The sequence below is a fragment of the Amphiura filiformis genome, chromosome 5, assembly GCF_039555335.1.
Source record: "Amphiura filiformis chromosome 5, Afil_fr2py, whole genome shotgun sequence".
Classification (NCBI taxonomy): Eukaryota; Metazoa; Echinodermata; class Ophiuroidea; order Amphilepidida; family Amphiuridae; genus Amphiura; species Amphiura filiformis.
Window position 1 is genome coordinate 55,789,323 of NC_092632.1, and position 22,232 is coordinate 55,811,554.

A 22,232-nucleotide genomic window follows, 5' to 3' on the forward strand; every position below is an offset into this window, starting at 1 on the left:
TTTGATATAGTTACTAAAGACTGGGGGGAAAGTCGGGCATTCTGGGAAAAAAATGGCTGCGCCCATGAACAGAAAGTAATGATCAGTTTTCGCTCTGTATATATTTTTGTTCCATGCCAACCGATATCAATAATTAAATAAATGTTCCAGTTGATAGATAATCTTGACATTTTTTATTTAAAATAGTGATCAAGACAACTTCATAAAAATGAATTTGAGCGATGTTTCGTGGTTTAAAATATGTGTCTGCTCGTTCGCAGTATTCATTGTGTGTACGTCCATTGGCGAAATTCAAGCAGCAGGGCCTCCGAAGAAGGGAGAGAAGAAGAACAAGAAAAAAACGGTAATCATATCATATGACACATGGTTAATAACAGGGATGTCATTTCCTTCGGAAGGGGGAGTCATACTCATTATTATGTTGGAGACAATTTTTTTTTCTGACCAAGTTGAGCCCAGGCCAGGGAACCCATATTTTATAGGTAACCTAGAGTCCTAGGCAAACCTTAGTTAACACATTTACTAGTCAGCGAATTCGCCGAGACCGGGGCCCCAACACAATGCATATTTACATAGAAATTTGAATTTTTTTCGAGAATAGGTGGGTGAAGGAAACCTACATAAATATGTTTTCTATACTTCACTTGACCCAAATATATGATTTTTTTATGGCAATTTGATAATCACCTAGCATACCTGGAATTTTTTAGTTCCATTAAAAAATGCTAGGTGAATTCAAATTTGCCATCAAACTGCATCATTTTATATATCAAATTAAAGCCCTTGAGTAAACAAAGCCAAAACTGAAAACCATTTTTCATAGCACTTTTGTAGCAAAGTTTCATCTTGTCAAAGATTGACTTTCATCAAAAAGGTTCAGCTAGCAAAATTCCCCAAAACGGCATGTCGGGGGTGTTTCTAGATCTTAGTCTCATTATGATAGCAGCTTTTTTTAATGGAACTGCTATCCAAATCCTCTAAAATTCCATGTGCGAAAGTGACTTATCACCATAAAAAATCATATATTTGGGTCAAGTGAAGTATAGAAAACATATTTATGTATGTTTCCTTCTTCGCCAGTTGTTTTAAATTTCTATGTAAATATGCATTGACATTGTCGGCGAATTTGACTGACTAGCAAATGTGTTAACTAAGGTTTGCCTGGGTTACCTACATATTTTATCTCTGCAGTATCGATATTGGATGATCTGTATACAGAAAACTAGTGCAAAATAATTTCAATTAGAGGTTGTAGTTAACAATACAAGGCTCCTGGCTGTGACTGTAGCTTAAATAGCTGCATGTTTATCCAAATATTATACAGTTACACGGGTTGTTGTACTTCTTACCTATTATGTATGTTTGAAATTGGGATAAATACTCCATTAATTATGAATCCTGTAAAAAAAAAAGGATTCCAGAGCACACAATTCCAATGCAACTTCAACTTTAGTGCTGTAAATACGAAATATCAGCTGTCAGCTCTTAGGCTGGGGAAATTCCCAGTCGCTACAAAAGCATCAATTGTGAGATTTATGGCAATAGCCCACGTGTAAGGCCACCCATGGCCGCACGCAATCAACTACAAAACAACATGCACTTGTCTTTGAATCAAGCCTTTGGAGCACCTAGAGTAAGGCCAAACACTTGTGCTGAAAGTCAAATTGGTCACTTACCGCCCACTGTTCGATCCCCAACCCTTTGGTTACCTTTGGACGAATTTTGAAGAAATCTCTGCGGAGTCTTCGTGTCTGAAATTCCCCGGTACAAACATCGAAAATGTCGCATTTCTCAGTCCCGGTGATGATACTATATCCAGCCCTCGAAATTAACCCACGGCACCCATGGCAAACAGCCGTAATGCCCTTAAAATATGTCCTTTACCCAAGGCAGTCACTTGCTGTGCCCTCTAATGAAGTTGCCGTGGGTGCCCCAGCCCTGCCCCTTTATTATATAATCATCTATCTATGTTTGATTGTTTGTGTGTGTTTTCTTCACTTTTGAGAAATTGCCTTGGTGCCCTTCTCAAATTTTCAACAGTTGCCATGATGCCCTCTTGAAATATTACAAACTGCTGTGCTGCCTTGCCTTTTCAGTGAAACTCCAAGGCAATTATCAACTTGCCCTAAAAAAGTTGCCATGCCCCTTCAGATCCTTAATTCGAGGGCTTACTATATCCGCATCGCTGTTTTCATACATGAATATGCATATCTCTAAAGGTCAAAAATGTGGCGTTGATTTCAACCAATCCGATCCACCGATTGTGACCACATGGTCGGTTTCATGAATATTTAATAAGCAGCTTGATACTGACGTCATATCTGAGGTGACCAGGAGGCAGGAGCTACCATTTTGGTCAACTGAACTGGACTCGTGCGTTCTTTTGGTTGACATAAATCGAACAAAATTTTCAATAACGGGTAATAGTAGGATTTCAATTTTTTATTAATGAAGTTACTTGTAGTTTTGAGGAATGACAAAGCTGTTTTTGGACACTTAGATGTTTGTTTCAACTGATGATGTAGGATCGCAAGGTGAGTCAATTCGTGAAGAGATTTGCTTGTTTGAGTGATAGTACTACGTGATGTCCTCTGTGTTTGACCTGCTTTGACGTCTCAATTCATGCAGAATTATTCGTACTTGCTTACCAGACAGCAATACTGCGTATTGCTGTATGGAACCAGACATACCTTTGGAGCAATCCTGCCCTGTGTAATTAGAATTTGACACAAAAAATATGACTACGATTGTAGTGCCATAAGGTTACATGTAATAACTTTTTAAATGCATTTTTTCATCTTTTGTGGTGATTGTACATACAATGCAGCATAATGGTTCTTTTTATAAGGAACGTAGGATCAGTTTTATGAACAATTTAGAGTGAGTACATGTGTGATTTTACTGACAAATCTGCACTCAAATTGAGATGCCTCTTCCTTGCAAACTTAAAATAGGGCAGCATCAATAATGAAAATGTCATACCGATAAATGACACGTCTGTTTTGCACGGTTTGTTAAGTTTGCCTTGCGAACTAGACCCACCCCCCCATCGGTCGCAGGGTACATTTTTCATGATCCCTCTTATTTCGGCCTTAACAATTTTATGACCCGCCACACAGATTCAATCCATTGACATTGTTGTAAGGTCATATGTCGTGAATTGGTTCATCAAATATTTAAAAGGTGGAATAGTTTTAAAAACAAATATTTTTATTTTTTGTGTTGCGACATCAATTTAAGTTGGAAGTCCGTATCAATTTATCATTAAAACTTTCTTAAAAATAATATTAAAAAAACCAGTTCATTTGAATGACAAATAAAAAAGTTTGACTGGTAAATGTCCAAGTAGTCAAGGGTGGACTCGGTGGAGGTACAGTCGGTGGGGTTGCATTGAGCTGACAATCTGTGCTGACCCGATCTATGGTGGCTTATTGCTGTACCTTCTGATTTGTTAAAGCTCACAATATTTCACAGTATGGTACATAGCCTCAACAAAGTGCTGAAGTAAGTTCTGACTTTTGATGTAAACTGAGCTCAAAAAGAAACTTATAATTTTTTACAACTTGTTTTTACAACTTGTTAATACTCTACTCAAAACACATGTCAGTAACCAAGCAGTTGTCCAACTGACACAACAGCAAAATGCACTGTCGTGGGACAGCTTCCTGGACTTCGTCCACTTTCACAGCCCAACATTTGGCACCCATCACAAAAAATTGGTGAGAATGCACACAAGATCCTTGCACAGATGATAAAACGGTGCTGCTTTCTGCTTTTCATACACTTTTTTCATGAAACAGGGCTGGGCTGTGAATGTGGTCCAGGAAGCTGTTCCATGTCAGTGCATTTTGCTGTTGTGTCAGTTGTATAACTGCTTGGTAACTGACATGTGTTTTAAGAGTAGAGTATTGAAGTAAACCTGTGTGTAATTTTGGTAGAATTTGATAGACAGGATTTCAAGATATGACCATGTGAAAAATTATTCTTTTTGAGCTCAGTTTATGTTATACTGATAGGAAAATCAAAATCACTTCTTGCTTTGTGAGTATCATTATGTGTTTATTAATTTATATTATTTAATGTTTCTTTCTTAATTTCTTCTTTATTTCTAGTATGAATCAGCTAAGACAGTTGTTGATAGAAGACTAGTGACAATGTCACCTCGTTATAAAGATATCATAAAGGAACATGGTATTTACTACTCTAAAGTTGATGATAAAAACTTTGCCGGTTCTGTCCTAGGATATGTTACACCTGTAAGTGAAAATGTTTCAAGCACATATGAAGAGAAAAGTCCATTAGAAAAGGGTACATTTCCTTCTCATTTTTGAACATGGTCACTACATATCTGAATGCACCTGTCTCAATTTTCTTTAACACTTCTACATATATGTCAACAAAATGGAAGTTTTCCAATTGAAGGCTCACCCACATTGATCGCCAGCAAATCTAATATTATGATCTCATCTTTCTGTTATTTCATTATCAATGCCATTGTACCAACATGCATGTCATCAGTGCCGTACTTACGCTGTTACTTTCCTATTCGGCAAGGATGACAATTTGACATCCATGTCTGTTTACAAACAGAGAGGTAGATAAAAGACCTGTCAAAACTGTTTCGGTTGTCCAAACACTCAAGTATCAGAAGGATGGTCCACAATAGAGTGATTCACAAAACATGAATAGGGATTAAAAATCTGTGAAGTGGTACCATGTACTTCTGTTGTTCAGTTTGCCATCAAGATTTTGACCCAGATAGAACACGATCATGTCAGTAAATGAATATTTTGTTCTGGGACTGATTATTCGGACTAGCATGTCATTAGTAGTGAAGTCAGCAGGTCTTATGAACCTTATGATCTTCAAGAATGGAATGAACTGGACCATTTTGCTGCTGTTGAATATCAAGGACTTCACCACCAATTACATTACAGTAGGTGTACATATTTCATTTTAGTTTTCACTTTTGTCAGGAACAAATTCCATGGTGACCATGTGTTCACTTCCGGTAGTACCTATGAGCTCACTGAGGTAGGCTTACTCTGCATGGTTCCTGCTTATAAACATATATCAGGCATTGTCTTTGAGGCATGCAAGTACGCAAGTGATAAAAAAACAAACAAATAAACCTTGTTTCTGTGGGCCCAACAAATTTATTTTTTACTAAATACATGTGTAAAATCAGCCATTTATTTTGCAGAAGGGGATTCATTAATTTTGTAAAGCGAGCAAAAAAAATATGTAGCTTATCTTCTTCAATTGTATTTTGACAGTGGTATAACCATGGATACGATGTTGCCAAAATATTTGGAGGTAAATTTAGCTTGATTTCACCAGTCTGGCTGCAGGTCAAAAGGCAAGGCAATAATGTCTTTGTTGTTAATGGAGGACATGATATAGACAAAGGTAGGTTTTGTAATTGTACATAAATTAGAATATGCTGGTGTATGCATGATGATATTGATAATGTACATAGTGATCTATGGTTTATTATATCCCACATTTCAGTAAAGAAGCATTCAAAAAGTTTTTTCACATTTACTGTTTTCTAAAATCCATTTTCCATGTTGTAATCTGTGTTGTAAAATTTGTAAATCTGTGCCATGAATAAAGCTTAACATGTATAAACTATAATATTAATGTCACAATAAAGTCTTCAATATCGCGATCAATATGCTCTGATTGGAATATTCTCACGGTAATAGACCGACTATTACGATGTTTGGAGTGATATAGGGGGTTGCCTTGGTAATATACCTTTATTTCGGTATTATTAAACAGTATTTATATCATAAAAATTGACACACACAACTCATGATTGTTTTAAACATTTATTTCTCTTATCTGTTCACAATTTTTGTCACATCATAAAAAAATGCCATTTTCCGTGTTGTACCTCCGATTCCGTGATTTTTCCGTCAAACGGAAAACTTCGAAATCTAGTGTATATATAGATTTAAAATGGAGCATCTTCATATTTTTCATCATTGCAGGTTGGGTTCAAGATGTCAAGAAAGGTCAAAGAGATGTCAAAGTTGGTAAGTCACATTTTGTAGACAGGTAGTGACTTATTAACCAGTTGACTCACATGTAAAGATTACTTAATCATCTCTGTTCCATACATATTGTGTTTTTAAGCAAAACTGTACATATCGAGGGTTGAGAGCCAGAAGGCCTCAACTCAAAATCACATGCTCTCATAAAATGAGCATAAAGTCACCAGGGCAGGCACTATAAAAGATTCATTAATCATGACAAAATTCAAAAGAAAACAAAAGACATTGTGGAGGAAATAATATTGATTTTTTAATACAAAGCAAGGAGCCAACTTTATGCTCATTTTGTGAGACCTGGTCATAGTGAGTTAAGGCTTTCTGGTTCTGAACCCTCGATATGCTCTCACCAAAAGAACTGTAATTTTTGAAATATTTTCTTTTTTTTTTAAACATTTGTAAGTGTTGGTGATTATTTGTCAAAGGTCTGATTTTGGTTCATTTTGCCTGTTCTCAACCAAAAAACATTAAAGATGGGGGTTTTAGTTGAGAACAGGCAAAAATGTTTTGAAAAAAGAAAATATTAAAAAAAATACAGTTCTTTTGGTGACAGCATATGTATTTAGATTTTGATACATTTTGTTGAAACAAGTAGTATGTTGTTGATCACTGCCCTGTCACTGAATACACCTGGTTCCAAAAATGTGGGTGTATATCGCCTACCCTGGCATATAACTATGCTCTCCAAGCATTATCTTTTCTACTATCAACACATATGTATGTGAAAGTTAAGATTAACTTGCGACACTTGTGATCCATGTATCTAATTCTTGCATTAATTAAGAAATAAAGGGTAATGCTTTATCCTTTACACCCAAATAATGTGTCGAGGCAGTAAAACGTAAATAATGGGTGAGGCGCAGCCGAACCCATTATTTGAACGTTTTTACTGCCAAGGACACATTATTTGCGTGTAAAGGATAATGCTGCACCCTTTATTTCTATTCTATTACCCAGAGATGTCACATTTCCGGATTTATCCGGATTTCCGGATTTTGGAGTGGCCCTGGACCAAGAGCTAAATGCTTAACAGATGTTTTCAGGAAGAAGGAAGCACTTTTTTATTAAAAGTGTAGAACAAGCCAGGAGCTTTGAACTGTTCTTTTTACCCTCTGAAATGGCCTTTACTGTGGTGCTAAATGTGCAGAAACCATCTGGCTTCGAGGGGCGAAAAAACCTCGACCCCTATCGGGCTTCGCCCGACCCCCGGCCGTGTTAGCGCGACAGCCGCTCGCTACGCCGCAAGTTCAGGATTTTTGGGTCAGCCTGTGACATCTCTGAATTACCAGAAGATAGTGTGATTTAAAGAGAAATACTTATATTTTAAGTTGTTTACTTCAAGGTGGAGCGCGTACGCGTAAGTGACAACGCGTATCGCGGAAATATTGCACGCGTAACCAAGCGTGATGCTGTGCGTAGAATGTGTTACGGCGCTCGACCCATTATTGCAGAATAATGGGCTCTCACGTGACGCGTTTCAACAAATCACAGTGCGCGATTTTGAATAATGGGTCGTGGAGGTAATAGAATTGTCTATAAAATGTACTTTGCTGTCAAACGCCATTGTTTTAAATTTACTTCTTTTTCTGTAGTACCTAGATTACTTTTTGATGGCTGGAGTAGGGGAGATTATAAAGCTGTTTTTAACAGCGAAGATGTATTGCAGAATCTTGCAAAAACTATTGTCAATTTTTACAAGGTGAGTTTTTACAGTACTCTCTTATCATCCCAGAAACAAACAAAAAATGCAAAAGAGTTTCTCAAACTGTAGGAGATGGATACAGTTTGTAGCCTATAGAGTACCGAAGTGTGACGTCATAAAATTGTCTTTTTTGCATTTCAGCATTTTCATGACCATATTTCAGTAGAACATGATGAAAAATTATCCCAGTCAAATTTTGGGGAACCAGGCCAATTTACACTGATTTCAATGGGGCTAATTAGGTATTCATGGGGCAATATCTCGGGCCCTCATGATCCGATTCCCACCAAACTTGGACTGTGGATGTTTTTCATCATGTTCTACTGAAATATGGTCATGAAAATGCTGAAATGCAAAAAAAGTTTTCTGTGACGTCATCATTTCGGTACTCTATTGTTGTAGCCTATTATGACTCAGTTGTACATGTATATGAATAAAATAATTGTTAATAATTGTTCTCTCCCAACCATAATCTGAGCAATTCTTATAGACTTGTTTGTCTCTTTCAGAAACATAAACTTGATGGAGTTGTATTGGAAGTATGGAGTCAGCTTGGTGGTCAGCTGAGAGAGTAAGTAATGGTGACCTTGCCACACCACTAGCTAACCAGCTAGGTTTCCCTATTCTAAGTCACATGCAACAGACAATATGTGACCCAATTTGGCTAAAGGTACATTGAGCGATGAAAAAAGTTCTGTTTTATGGGCCCATTGACCCAGATTTTGCATTCTGGGAGAACTTTTTGTTGCAAATCTGCTGGGTTTTTTTTCAATATAACTGATTGGTTTTGACTGGAAATATTTGCAAAAATTTCTGTGATATTCTAGCATCCAGATTTTGTTTTTTAAATCTTAACCAACCGACCCTACTTGCAAAGTATGTCCACCCATAAAACAAAGCATCATTTATTGCTCAAAGTCAACTTTTCTTCAGAATATCTTTTCCTGTTAATTCTAATGTTTGTGCAAATGCACAGTGTTATTTATTGAAATCAACTTTGTCTTTCAGAAATCTGCATCATCTTGTCATCGATTTATGCGATGCCATGCATACAGCTAAGAAGCTTTGTATACTTGTTGTGCCACCTCCATTTCGTGGACCAAAGTCAGGAGCTCCTTTAGAGTAAGTTAAAGTGACATTCTGTGATTTGCCAATTCAGAACACTTTATTCATCACAATAAGGTTGGGTGTTTAAATAAACAATGCATATGGCAAATGTAAAAATAATCTAGCATATCAAGATGTGACAGTTATCGGTATTCAAGAATGGGAGCTTTCAAAATTGGGGAAGCCATTAATACCCACAATGTCATAGACTATGCCATAGTCGATTTTTGATAAATAAAACATGTCATTAATCATGACATGATGATAGGATTCAGTTGAACTCGAAATTATACTGATATTTATTACATCAAAATACTAGTATAAAATTGTTATGAAAAAGTTTATATAATTATATTAGTGGCAGTAAAAGTAAAGTATATGTAGGCTTATATTATTGAATACAACATATCATAATGTCATAATTATATTGGCACTTCAATACTGAACAATTCTGAATTTAGAATCTACCAGTTTATTAATCGCGAAAGTCCGGGTTAAAAACCGACTATGGACACTGCATTTTAAACGGGACTTTGATCGGGCAAAGTCCCTACACACACACTGTCAATCATACTTGTTTATCAATCCAATATAACCGCACGCACAAAGCTTGGAAGTACAAGCATGGTACAAGACGCGCTCATGCACTATACTGGGAGTTTAATGTTCCGCCAACACAAAGGCCGCATAGTTGTGTACCATGTAGTTATTAATGGTAATGGCAGGTGCCCGGAGGATTTAAACCATAACGAGATATGGGCGACCAATCACAAGCCAGATCCATTTAAAGATGCATTAGGCCAAGTAAAAAATAAAACATGTTTCACGTCCGGGTTTTCGATAAAAAGGAGGAAGAGGGGGCTTTTTATTTTCTATTTTTTATTGCAAAATTGGTGTAAATACCCATACTTAGAGCTGTTTTAGCGTATACAATAATGCCTGGAAAAAGGAGGAGGCCCTTTTTTATTTGTTGTTCTGAGAGTTACACCCCTCTAATGATCACAAAACCTTCCTAAAGTGTTTCTTGTATCTTAACAAGGCTATAGAATGCATCTCAACTTCCCAGACATATTTTTTGAAAAGTTATAACTGAATTTCAAAAAATAAAAATATATTTGAGGAAACCTCAAAAAAGGAAGCGGGAGGGGACGTGAAACATGTTTATTTTTTTATTTGGCCTTACATCATGGCCAATTTTAGTAGGCCAAAAATCCGACAATCTCATCCATAGACAGCCGTGTTACGCATGCAAACTGCAATCCAAAGTCAGTAGTCCACTTGGGAAGCTAACAAACAGAGGGGGTACTGTGACTGAAAAGATCAGTTGTGAAAATCTATCAATTGTGCTCAAATTAATTAAATCAGAGTTTTAAGCTTAAATGCAATAACCAGAGTATGCACAATGGACAAATGGACTACGGAGCAGTCTAACAATGTCAGTGTTTTGTGTTCTCTACCTCAAGTGATGTATATACACTAAGCCAAAAAAGAAACTTATAATTTTTCACAAGGTCATATCTAAAAATCTTGTGCATCAAAATGAACCAAAATTAACACCGGATTACTTCAATACTCTAGTCTAAACACATGTCAGTAACCAAGCAGTTGTGCAACTGACACAAAATGCACTGACATTGAACAGCTTCCTGGACAACATTCACAGCCCAATAATTGGCAGCCAGCACAAGAAATCTGTGAGAATGTGTATAAGATACTTACACGGATGACAATTTCCAAAGAGTAAGTGGAATAGTGTGGAACGGGCAGATTTCTGCTTTTCACATACTTTCTTCAAGAAACAGGTCTTATTCTACACTATTCCACTTGCTCACAGATTTCTTGTGCTGGGTGCCATTTATTGGGCTGTGAGTGTGGTCCAGGAAGCTGTTCCATATCAGTGCATTTTGATGATGCATAGTGCTTTCAGACACATTCATTTTTCTTGCGGGTGGATGCATTTATATTTGCTTGCCTTTTCAAACATTTTTAGTGACGATTTTGTTATAAAAATAGCAAAAATCACAAGATTTTTTCTCGTGTATGAAATAGGTTAATAAATGCGTATCACTTGTTGCTCGAGAAATTGTACAAAATAATGCACTTGTACTGAGATGTTCATGCATCTAATGCACTCCCCCTTCGGGGCTTGTGCATTAGATGCATGAACATCTCAGTACGCTGCATTATTTTGCACAATTTCACTCCCAACAAGTGAGACGCATTTATTAACCTATAATTAAATGATTCAACTCATCATATCCTCAGGTAAGAGGAAACAACTGATATTATTTCAGTGAAACTGTAAATCAACTAGATTGTAAAACATTTTTTTTTCTTTTCTTTCTAGTTACATGAAAGGAATGTTTGGTAAAGCAGACTTTGATATGCTAGCACCAGTGGTGGATGCATTTAGTCTGATGACCTACGATTACCCAAGAACTAGTCCAGAAATGTGAGTAAATCTTTGCAATTATTATAACATTTCTTTTGTTCCAGACTTAACATGTTTACTGTTTCATAGCAAAAACATGTTTACTTAGGCCTAATTTGCCTAGATGGGATATGTCTTTATTGTATCAATGCATTCATGTTTTAAAACAGTTTAGAAGTGTTCAGGAACTGTTTAAAAAGCTTTTATGGGTGTTAAAATTCAAAAAACCTTTTCTAGCTTTGGAGCACTCAGGGAGGGATAGGCCTTAATAACATGTTAACATGAAAGTTGGTCACCCTTACATGTGGTAAAATTAAGAGAATTCTTTTTTCCTCTTAAGGTGGGTGACCTAATCGACATTTCTTTGACTCACTTTATCCCATTGAAATGCAGATTTGTTTAATATTCTGAGCTTTTCCCACATTTTTTTACAAATGTTGTAACTTTTCAGAAAGACTTTGTATTTATACTCATGTGCACTTGCATTTTCATATAGTTTATCCATAATAATTAGGACTTGCATGACTAAATATCATTCATAACCTCATGAATATGCACGATGCGTCTGATCCAATCATATTTTATTATTTGTAGCAACGCGAACGCAAATCGAGGTCATTAATATATCACAATTGACCGCAAAATGCGTAATTGTTCGAAAGTAAATATTAGTAACCTCCGTGAGCGCTGTATCATGCGCCGAACAAACTGCGCGCACTGGCTGCCGTATTTGGATTGCGCGCTACCATATTTGCACAGATTGTGATACGCACTTTTGTTATTGGTCGTCCTGTTTTAGCCTGATCGATTTTAGGAAAGGGAAGATGTAAAAATTCATCTATTTTTACAAACTTTTGAGCAAAATTTTGTGTTAGTTTGTACAGTGAAGAAATCAAAGTGACAGTTATGAATGAGGATAATAACTTTGCATCGGTTATATGTCCGGCATTGTGAAAAATCTAAACATTTTGCTTTGGAACTCGGAATATCCCTCGGGGCTATGCCCCTCGGGATATTCCTCGGTTCCAAATGCAAAATGTTTAGATTTTTCACAGTGCCCTCCAAATAACCGATGCGCAGTTATTAACCTCTAAATATTCTTATCATTACAGTGGTTATCCTAATGCACCCTACCCATGGGTGAAGGCTTGTATCCTGGAGTTGGCACCAGACGGTTCAGAATACAGATCCAAGATTCTTTTGGGCCTCAACTTTTATGGATACCTGCAACCACCTGATGGAATAGAAGCCCATCAAGAACCTGTGGTGGCATCAAAGTAAGTACATTGCCCCATGGGCATTACCAGTCAAATTATCTAAAATATCTAAGAACTATTTTGATTGGTTACAAAGATGGATATATCATGTATTGAGCCAATCAAAGATATGATAAGAAAGAATAATCAGTCTGGCTGAAGGATGAAGGAGACTTAGTAAAAATTGTTAAGAGATTTAAAAGCTTTATTTTGATTGGTTGCTCAGATTTAAAATAATGTATTAACCAATCAGAGGTACTGTAAGAATAACCAATCAGAGGTACTGTAAGAAAGGTAGTAGTGCCCATTGGATTTTTAAAGTTTTAAATGTAGCAATGAAAAAGGTTGTAGGGACAGTCGATGATTCGCTAAACCAGACAACCCTAAATAATAATATTCCTCAAAGTTCAGATTAGCATGTGGTTCAAATTGTACCAATGTCAAGTGTGAAAGCAGTATTAAGCAGTATTAAACAATATCAAATGCACCTGGGTCTCAAAAGACAACTTACAAGGCAGGTTCCTCCTGGGTTCTTGCACAGTAATTAGCTTACCTAAAACATAATTATACTACATGGATTTAATTATTGACTTTGTCTGCATCAGATACCTTGAACTACTACCAAAGCATGAATTAGTGTGGTCAGCAGGAGGAGTTGCTGATAATCAAGAACACTATTTCACAATAAAGAATAAGTAAGTATAAAGTGCTGAGTCTGTATACCATATTTGTCTCTTGCACTGCATAGACTGACCAGGCGAGTGGGGTGGCGGGAGCCATATTTTTCAAGTTTTAGCTATTTAACTAAAAAACTTCAGTGTCCTTATTAATATTAATACATTGATCTTGTCGGAAATGAGTCAATAAGCCAATAATCGCATCTGTCCATAGGTCTTGAGTTTAGGCCAATAATATATCAAAACAATAGTTTTTGGTGTTTTCCGCTCCCAAGTATAATCATGCATATGAGGTGTGAATGACAATCAAAACTTGGGATCTCTTTTATAAAGCCCATACCATTGCTCATGTGTGTTAGCTTCATTTGTCTCAACATTTGAGTGCAAACACCACTAGGTCATACTCCACACTGACTTAACAAATGATGCTAGACTTTGCCATTTGATGCCCGATTTGATAAATTAGTCAATAATTTCAACATTGTATTTAAATCTATTTCAGGGGACCATATAACGGGTACACAGTATGGTATCCTACACTCAAGGTAAGATTTCTTTGTACACTATAATGTAGGCAACTATCATGATACCACAATTATTTTTTAGGATGTCAAAGTTCCAAAAACCTTTTCCAGATTTTTTGCTATTTTTGTTTCATTAACAGAGCAACCAGAATGTTGTTGTATCAGATCACTTTGATACAGCTTGAGCATGCAAGTGAACAAGTTTGGGTCTTTATTTCCATAGAGGCAATCATAATTTTCAAATGTGATTTTGTAATGCTTCTTTAAAATATGTAACAAGTGTTGTGTGATTGTATATTCACACATAAGAACATGATGTCCATTGATAGTGATGAAATCCTGCAGTCTTGCATCCAAAAATCAACCCAGAAATACACATAACCCATTATTAAAACTTTCAAACATGACAAACATCACTCAACCCTCACTAATAAATTTGATTACTAATTATTATAGCATTTGGATATAGCACTCTTGTAAATAGTATTTGGTCTCTTAGTATTGTTGAAATTCAAATACAAATTAGTGACCATATAATTCTGCTAGTTTAAGTGATGCTTGAAGTTTTCATATGCATTATTTTTATGTCAGTAAGTCAAGTGTTCTATAATTGTTGTCATTGACTCACCCTTGTTATAATCCGGGGTTATAAATATCTTTTTTCTCTCTCTCTCTTTCTAGTCTATCCAGGTGCGGCTTGAATTGGCAGCAGAACTAGGCACAGGAATCTCTATATGGGAGTTAGGTCAAGGATTGGATTACTTCTATGATCTACTATGATGACTTCCTCAAATATTAAAGTTTGTTTGGTTTATATAAGGCGGAAATTATTTGGCTTTTGTTACTGTGCGCGTCAATAAAGTCCCAACTCACGCTTGTGTAAATTCACATAAGCGTGTGCTAGTCATGCATTACGCAACGCACGACTAGTGTAAGCATTGCACTCAACTGGGTGCATGCATGCTATTCTATATCAATACACAGTGTTATGAGTCTTTATTTTTTCCGCCTTATATAAACCGAACAAACTTTAATGTGATCTGATCTGATCAAAATTAACCAAAGACAGAAACTGAGAAATTGAGTACAGGCAAAAAAAGTAAAGGGCCAAATGTTCATCATTATCAGAGCTCATATCTTTCAAGCAAGTCTACTAGGGATGTAAGCAGATATGCTTGATTACTCAAAAAGGTGATGATGTTGTGTGAGAGCATTGCCTAATGGTTAGGGTACTAGGCTTTGGTACATGAGGTGCTGTGTTCAATTCCTGGTGGTAGTAACTTTCTGGGTATTGACTAGGAAATACTAGGTATTGACATGGGTATAAAGGTTGACTTTAATTGGCAATATCTGTGAATTACATTGAGACTTTTGCTCTCCTCAGAGTTCATTTACAATGGGTAAGTGAACCATGAGACTACACTGTCCTTTTGAGGGGATGTTAAGTCAACGGTCCAGTGTATATAGAGAGCCATAACTATACACATATATCACAGTTTTGAACAGAGTAGGGTGTTTACCCTGACTGTCACAATCCAACCTGGTGCTGTTTGTATATTCACACTCCCAAATACAGACAAGATGTGTGTTGAAAGGCTGCTGCTTGGAGGATGTGATCTTTTACCATATAAGCAGTCAGTGCCCTGTGCTTTGTAAATAAGTATATAGCTCAATTTTTTCAAAATGGCATCCTTTGGTCTAGTTTGAATCAGATTGTGTCACATTTAGGTTTGCTCTATTATCAGTACTCTCAACCTGTGGTGTGATGCAAATTATGGCCTACTTATATGCACAGTACTTGCAACCTGCTGTGTGATGCAAATTGTGGCATACTTATGCACAGTACTTTCAAACTGATGTGTAATGTCAATTGTGGCCTACTTATATGCACAGTACAGTCAACCTGTTGTGTAAAATAAATTATGGCCTACTTATGCACAGTACTTGCAACCTGCTGTGTGATGTCAATTGTGGCCTACTTTTGCACAGTACTTGCAACCTGCTGTGTGATATAAATTATGGCCTACTTATGCACAGTACTTGTAACCTCCTGTGTGATGTAAATTATGGCCTACTTATGCACAGTACTTGCAACCTGCTGTGTGATGTAAATTGTGACCTACTTATGCACAGTACTTGCAACCTGCTGTGTGATGTAAATTGTGACCTACTTATGCACAGTACTTGCAACCTGCTGTGTGATGTCAATTATGGCCTACTTATGCACAGTACTTGCAACCTCCTGTGTGATGCTAATTGTTGCATACTTATGCACAGTACTTTCAAACTGATGTGTAATGTCAATTGTGGCCTACTTATATGCACAGTACAATCAACCTGTTGTGTAAAATAAATTGTTGCATACTTTTGCACAGTACTTGCAACCTGTTGTGTGATGTTTAATTGTGGCCTACTTATGCACAGTACTTGCAACCTGCTGTGTGATGTCAATTGTGGCCTACTTATGCACAGTACTTACAACCTGCTGTGTGATGTCAATTGTGACCTACTTATGCACAGTACTTGCAACCTGCTGTGTGATATAAATTATGGCCTACTTATGCACAGTACTTGCAACCTGCGGTGTGATATAAATTGTGGCCTACTTATGCACAGTACTTGCAACCTGCTGTATATGATATAGATTGTGGCCTACTTATGCACAGTACTTGCAACCTGCTGTATATGATATAGATTGTGGCATACTTATGCACAGTACTTGCAACCTGATGTGTAATGTCAATTGTGGCCTACTTATATGCACAGTACAATCAACCTGTTGTGTAAAATAAAGTGTGGCCTATTTATGCACAGTACTTGCAACCTGCTGTGTGATATAAATTGTGGCCTACTTATGCACACTACTTGCAACCTGCTGTGTGATGTCAATTATGGCATACTTATGCACAGTACTTGCAGCCTGCTGTATATGATATAGATTGTGGCCTACTTATGCACAGTACTTGCAACCTGATGTGTGATATAAATTGTGACCTACTTATGCACAGTACTTGCAACCTGCTGTGTGATATAAATTGTGGCCTACTTATGCACAGTACTTGTAACCTCCTGTGTGATGTAAATTATGGCCTACTTATGCACAGTACTTGCAACCTGCTGTGTGATGTAAATTGTGACCTACTTATGCACAGTACTTGCAACCTGCTGTGTGATGTAAATTGTGACCTACTTATGCACAGTACTTGCAACCTGCTGTGTGATGTCAATTATGGCCTACTTATGCACAGTACTTGCAACCTCCTGTGTGATGCTAATTGTTGCATACTTATGCACAGTACTTTCAAACTGATGTGTAATGTCAATTGTGGCCTACTTATATGCACAGTACAATCAACCTGTTGTGTAAAATAAATTGTTGCATACTTTTGCACAGTACTTGCAACCTGTTGTGTGATGTCAATTGTGGCCTACTTATGCACAGTACTTGCAACCTGCTGTGTGATGTCAATTGTGGCCTACTTATGCACAGTACTTGCAACCTGCTGTGTGATGTCAATTGTGACCTACTTATGCACAGTACTTGCAACCTGCTGTGTGATATAAATTATGGCCTACTTATGCACAGTACTTGCAACCTGTGGTGTGATATAAATTGTGGCCTACTTATGCACAGTACTTGCAACCTGCTGTATATGATATAGATTGTGGCCTACTTATGCACAGTACTTGCAACCTGCTGTATATGATATAGATTGTGGCATACTTATGCACAGTACTTGCAACCTGATGTGTAATGTCAATTGTGGCCTACTTATATGCACAGTACAATCAACCTGTTGTGTAAAATAAAGTGTGGCCTATTTATGCACAGTACTTGCAACCTGCTGTGTGATATAAATTGTGGCCTACTTATGCACACTACTTGCAACCTGCTGTGTGATGTCAATTGTGGCATACTTATGCACAGTACTTGCAGCCTGCTGTATATGATATAGATTGTGGCCTACTTGTGCACAGTACTTGCAACCTGATGTGTGATATAAATTGTGACCTACTTATGCACAGTACTTGCAACCTGCTGTGTGATATAAATTGTGGCCTACTTATGCACAGTACATGCAACCTGCTGTGTGATGTCAATTGTGGCATACTTATGCACAGTACTTGCAGCCTGCTGTATATGATATAGATTGTGGCCTACTTATGCACAGTACTTGCAACCTGATGTGTGATATAAATTATGGCCTACTTATGCACAGTACTTTCAACCTGCTGTGTGATGTCAATTGTGGCATACTTATGCACAGTACTTCCAGCCTGCTGTATATGATATAGATTGTGGCCTACTTATGCACAGTACTTGCAACCTGCTGTGTGATATAAATTGTAGCCTACTTATGCACAGTGCTTGCAACCTGCTGTGTAATGTAAGTTGTGGCATACTTATGCACAGTACTTGCAACCTGCTGTGTGATATAAATTATGGCCTACTTATTCACAGTACTTGCAACCTGCTGTGTGATATAAATTGTGGCCTGCTTATGCACAGTACTTGCAACCTGCTGTGTGATATAAATTATGGCCTACTTATTCATAGTACTTGCAACCTGCTGTGTGATATAAATTGTGGCCTGCTTATGCACAGTACTTGCAACCTGCTGTGTGATATAAATTATGGCCTGCTTATGCACAGTACTTGCAACCTGCTGTGTGATATAAATTATGGCCTACTTATGCACAGTACTTGCAACCTGCTGTGTGATATAAATTGTGGCCTACAGTACTTGCAACCTGCTGTGTGATGGCAATTGTGGCCTACTTGTGCACAGCTTTATTATTGGTGTTCACAACTCTCTTAGCTATTCAGTGTTAATTATATTCATGTGTCAAGGTATCCAGGTTGTTTTCTTGTCAAATATTATGTAACAACAGACAATATTTTTGTACCGCTTGATGCCCTTCCTAACAAGATCATTTCAAAAACAAGGTAACAAGCTACCTGCTGTTGCTTGCTGCACATTTTCCTATAGATATGGTGACCCAATTTTGATCATTTTTACAAAATACCTTGTAGCCATGTTTCTTTATATTCTGTACATTTTATCTAAAGATGCTACTTGTGTCAGAGGGTTTTGTTGTTAAAAGAGATTGTGTTGAGTGAATGTGCAAAAAATACAATCATGTTTTGTATTGCATAATTGTCCGTATCAGTAATTCATACTTCAACAACTCTTCCTATACATTTGTACAGGAGTCAACCGTTGTTAATTTGTGATGAATCCACACTTGTACAATAGCGTATACACAAAAGGAAGCGCAAATACGTGTTACGCGTAATATGCGTAAATTCGTCATGCCTGGAACCCGTGTTCACATATATGCACACTTTCAAATTGAATTCCGTATTTTTGGAGGTAGCTTTATTCTGTCGTTTTATTGCTGAAATCACCGAACTTTTTGTAAGGCTGAGTGGCAATGATTAACTGACATTCCTCATGAAATAATCCTTTGAATTATACGGTCTTAAGCTTGTTTTCGTTATTGATAAGGATTCAATCATGTTTCACCGTTGTTCATCACCGTTTAACAACCCGCGTCTGTGTGGTTTACTTCGCTCGGGGAGCTAAAGCTGACCCTCGCGAGGTAAATCACACAAACGACGTGCACGCATCGTTATTAAACGGTAATGAACAACGGTGAAACATGATTGAATCCCTAAATGTTGATATCAAGTGATTCAAGTCATTCCAGTACTATTGACAATGATTCAAGTTTACTTTAGATGATTCTATATGTTCTGAATGATTATGTAGTTTGTTTGAGAACAGCAGCAACAACCATTCTATACCCATTATAGATCAAGTAACAAGAGTAACAACGTATCACTAAGATCTGTGGGGAACAAATGTGTTTTTATTCATTTTGCAAATCAAATGTAAATGGATAGAAAAACTTAGGAGTCTATCATCTATTGAATGATGGACTCCTTCATCACTTATCAATAAATGCTGTACTATTTAGATCTCCATACATGACAAACCAATAATAATGGCAGATTTACCATAGCACTAAGCACTGCTGTATTTAAGTAGTAAGTAACCATTTTGGAGCAAATCAGTGCACTTGATCAAATCCAGTGTGTACTATTCTTGTAAAATCATTTGCTTGTTTCATTTTTCTGTTGCAGTTCTTGCCCTTTCAGGTTTTTTTCATTCATATGCTAAAATATTGTGAAGGAATATTATCAATGATTCTCTATTTATATATACAATGTAGTATTTTATTTCTCATACATGAGGCTAAGAAAATAGTTGTCTTGAAAACCCAAGCATATAATGCTTTAAAATTTCATTTACCAATTTGTAGGTTTCCTTGGATGTAAAGATTAATTTTGTGAAAAAACTAATCATGAATTATTTAAAAGGGCATTTCGTGATCCACAGCATCATCCCCCCACTTTTCTCAAAAAAAGTTGAGATTTTTATATCACTGGAAACCTCTGGCTACATAATGTTTATATACAAAAAGATTCTTGCAGATTAATTCATTTAGCAAAGATATCGTGAAATTTGAATTTCGTTCTGGTATACCAGAACGAAATTACAACACATTTTCTATGGAGCAGTGTAATACACATAATCATGCATAACTCGCATAACGCAAAATCGGAATCAACTGAAATTTTGGGAATAAGCTTTTTTCGTGGATATCTACTGAAAATGTCATAAAAAGAGGATGCTAGGATCACGAAATACTCCTTTAAGTGTTGCTATATTTTGTATAAACCATAAACAGTACTATCAAGACAGTGTAAATATACCAAAATGTATTGTGACGTAACACAAGTAAATTAGGCTGGTGTCGGTAATTGGTATTTTTATTTATGGGAATATCCCAAGGTTATAATGGTATTAAACCTGGTGGATAGTCACAGTGTTTTTCTCGCGGCGGCAACTCGCCGCGATTTCACGCTGTCAATTGTGAGAAAAGAATTATAGGCTGGCGTTGCCAGTCTATTATGGTGACATATGTTGCCTAAATAATAGCGTCTTGTCCGTTTTTATGCATTTTATAACACTGTCATTTTCGTATGAAGTATAATGCATGATAGGACACCAGTGATTTTTGAAGGACAATTTAAGATCTTCTTTCTTTCTCTCTCTCTCACTCTCTCTCTCCCGCTCTCTCCCCAGTCTCTTGTGCTTTGAATATTTACCGTGAAATAGATCACATATAGGAAAATAATAGTCTTGAGTCTTGCATATTGGCCAATACTCCGGCGGAGTCAAACGGTCAGGTTAAAAACCTATAGGCCTATAGTAAAATATTAATAATAATTATACAGTGGTATGGTAGGCCATATACCACTGAGGATCATGAAAGTAGCTTAGATTACCGTACATCATCATGATCATGATGCAAATACTGACTATTAAATTGCGCTCAAAAGATCTTTCTCTTCCCTGCATCCACACCTTCGATATGTAACGAGTAGCAATGGATTGCCAGGAATTCATTTTCTTTTGGACATCACGATAATCACCCGACGTAAGATATAGAGATGAGGATATTGTTCCACTTTTAATATAAGCTGTTCAATTTGGTCGGTCAAGTTCCCCATGGTGTCTGTGATTTCTTCATACTTACTTGGGGCAAGTCATGTGGGGAAATAACACTACCTAATTGGACAAGCACAGAAAATCGCCAGCTAAAATCGTTTCCAGTAGAAAAAATTTCTACTGGAACTTTTTCTATCGCAACTCTGTCGGCGGCAAAAAATGGACTCGCTAGCATTTTCCGCTGAACAAGTTCGACAAAGTCTCTGTTCATCGGCGGGAAAAAAAATCGCCGCCAGAAAAACGCTGTGACTATCCACCATGCTCAAGATGAAGTAGAATATCTTTATTATTATACCCAAAATTCAGTTTTCTGATTATATGAATGAATAGTATTGTTACAAGTCTTTTTAAAATATTTTTGCCATTGATGTGTTGATAAAGTGTTGCCATATTTGAAATGTGAATCCAGGTAACTATTGAGGGAAAAAATAACTTTTTATTTCAGTTCAAAATGTTCCTTGAAATGATGTGATATCTCAATCTTGTCAACTCCAAGCAAGACAACAAGTGGCTCATAAAAGACATTTCTAACTTGCTCAGGTACCTGCATGGTTATTCTAATGCAATGTGGGATACACAAAATGTTTATTGTACAATATTTTGACATATCTAGAGTGGAATAAACAATTTTACCATGCTTATTTTGTATTGTCAGTTATTTGTTGTCTGGCTTCTGATAGTGGTCATTTTCTTGACAGTTCTAAACTTGTCCAACAGCGAACCTGCTAAAACAACTTGCTTATTTTCTGTACAATCACATAAAGAATGTAACTTTGTCTTTCACACCACGCATTTATATATGATACCCAGTGACAAATGATTTGCGCGGAAAAAATAGCCAATTGCACTGAGATTGCGCGGAACCTATTTTTTCAGCGCAAATCATTTGTCCCTGACAC

The 22,232-nt window shown here is 36.8% G+C and overlaps 1 protein-coding gene and 1 long non-coding RNA gene across 2 annotated transcripts; both read left to right on the plus strand.

Moving 5' to 3' along the window:
- Window positions 1–52: 52 nt before the first annotated feature.
- On the plus strand, window positions 53–15,504 carry LOC140153407 (chitinase domain-containing protein 1-like). The gene is made up of 12 exons (XM_072176161.1): window positions 53–343; window positions 4,113–4,256; window positions 5,277–5,409; window positions 5,997–6,041; window positions 7,649–7,755; window positions 8,268–8,329; window positions 8,767–8,880; window positions 11,213–11,317; window positions 12,409–12,573; window positions 13,158–13,247; window positions 13,732–13,774; window positions 14,435–15,504. The coding sequence occupies exons 1-12, from the start codon at window positions 209–211 to the stop codon at window positions 14,531–14,533; spliced, it is 1,242 nt and encodes a 413-aa protein (XP_072032262.1). The 5' UTR covers window positions 53–208; the 3' UTR covers window positions 14,534–15,504.
- Window positions 15,505–18,511: 3,007 nt separating this feature from the next.
- LOC140153408 (uncharacterized) lies at window positions 18,512–21,970 on the plus strand. Its single transcript, XR_011859105.1, has 2 exons — window positions 18,512–20,634; window positions 21,087–21,970. It is a non-coding gene; the product is annotated as an uncharacterized lncRNA (long non-coding RNA).
- Window positions 21,971–22,232: the final 262 nt, after the last annotated feature.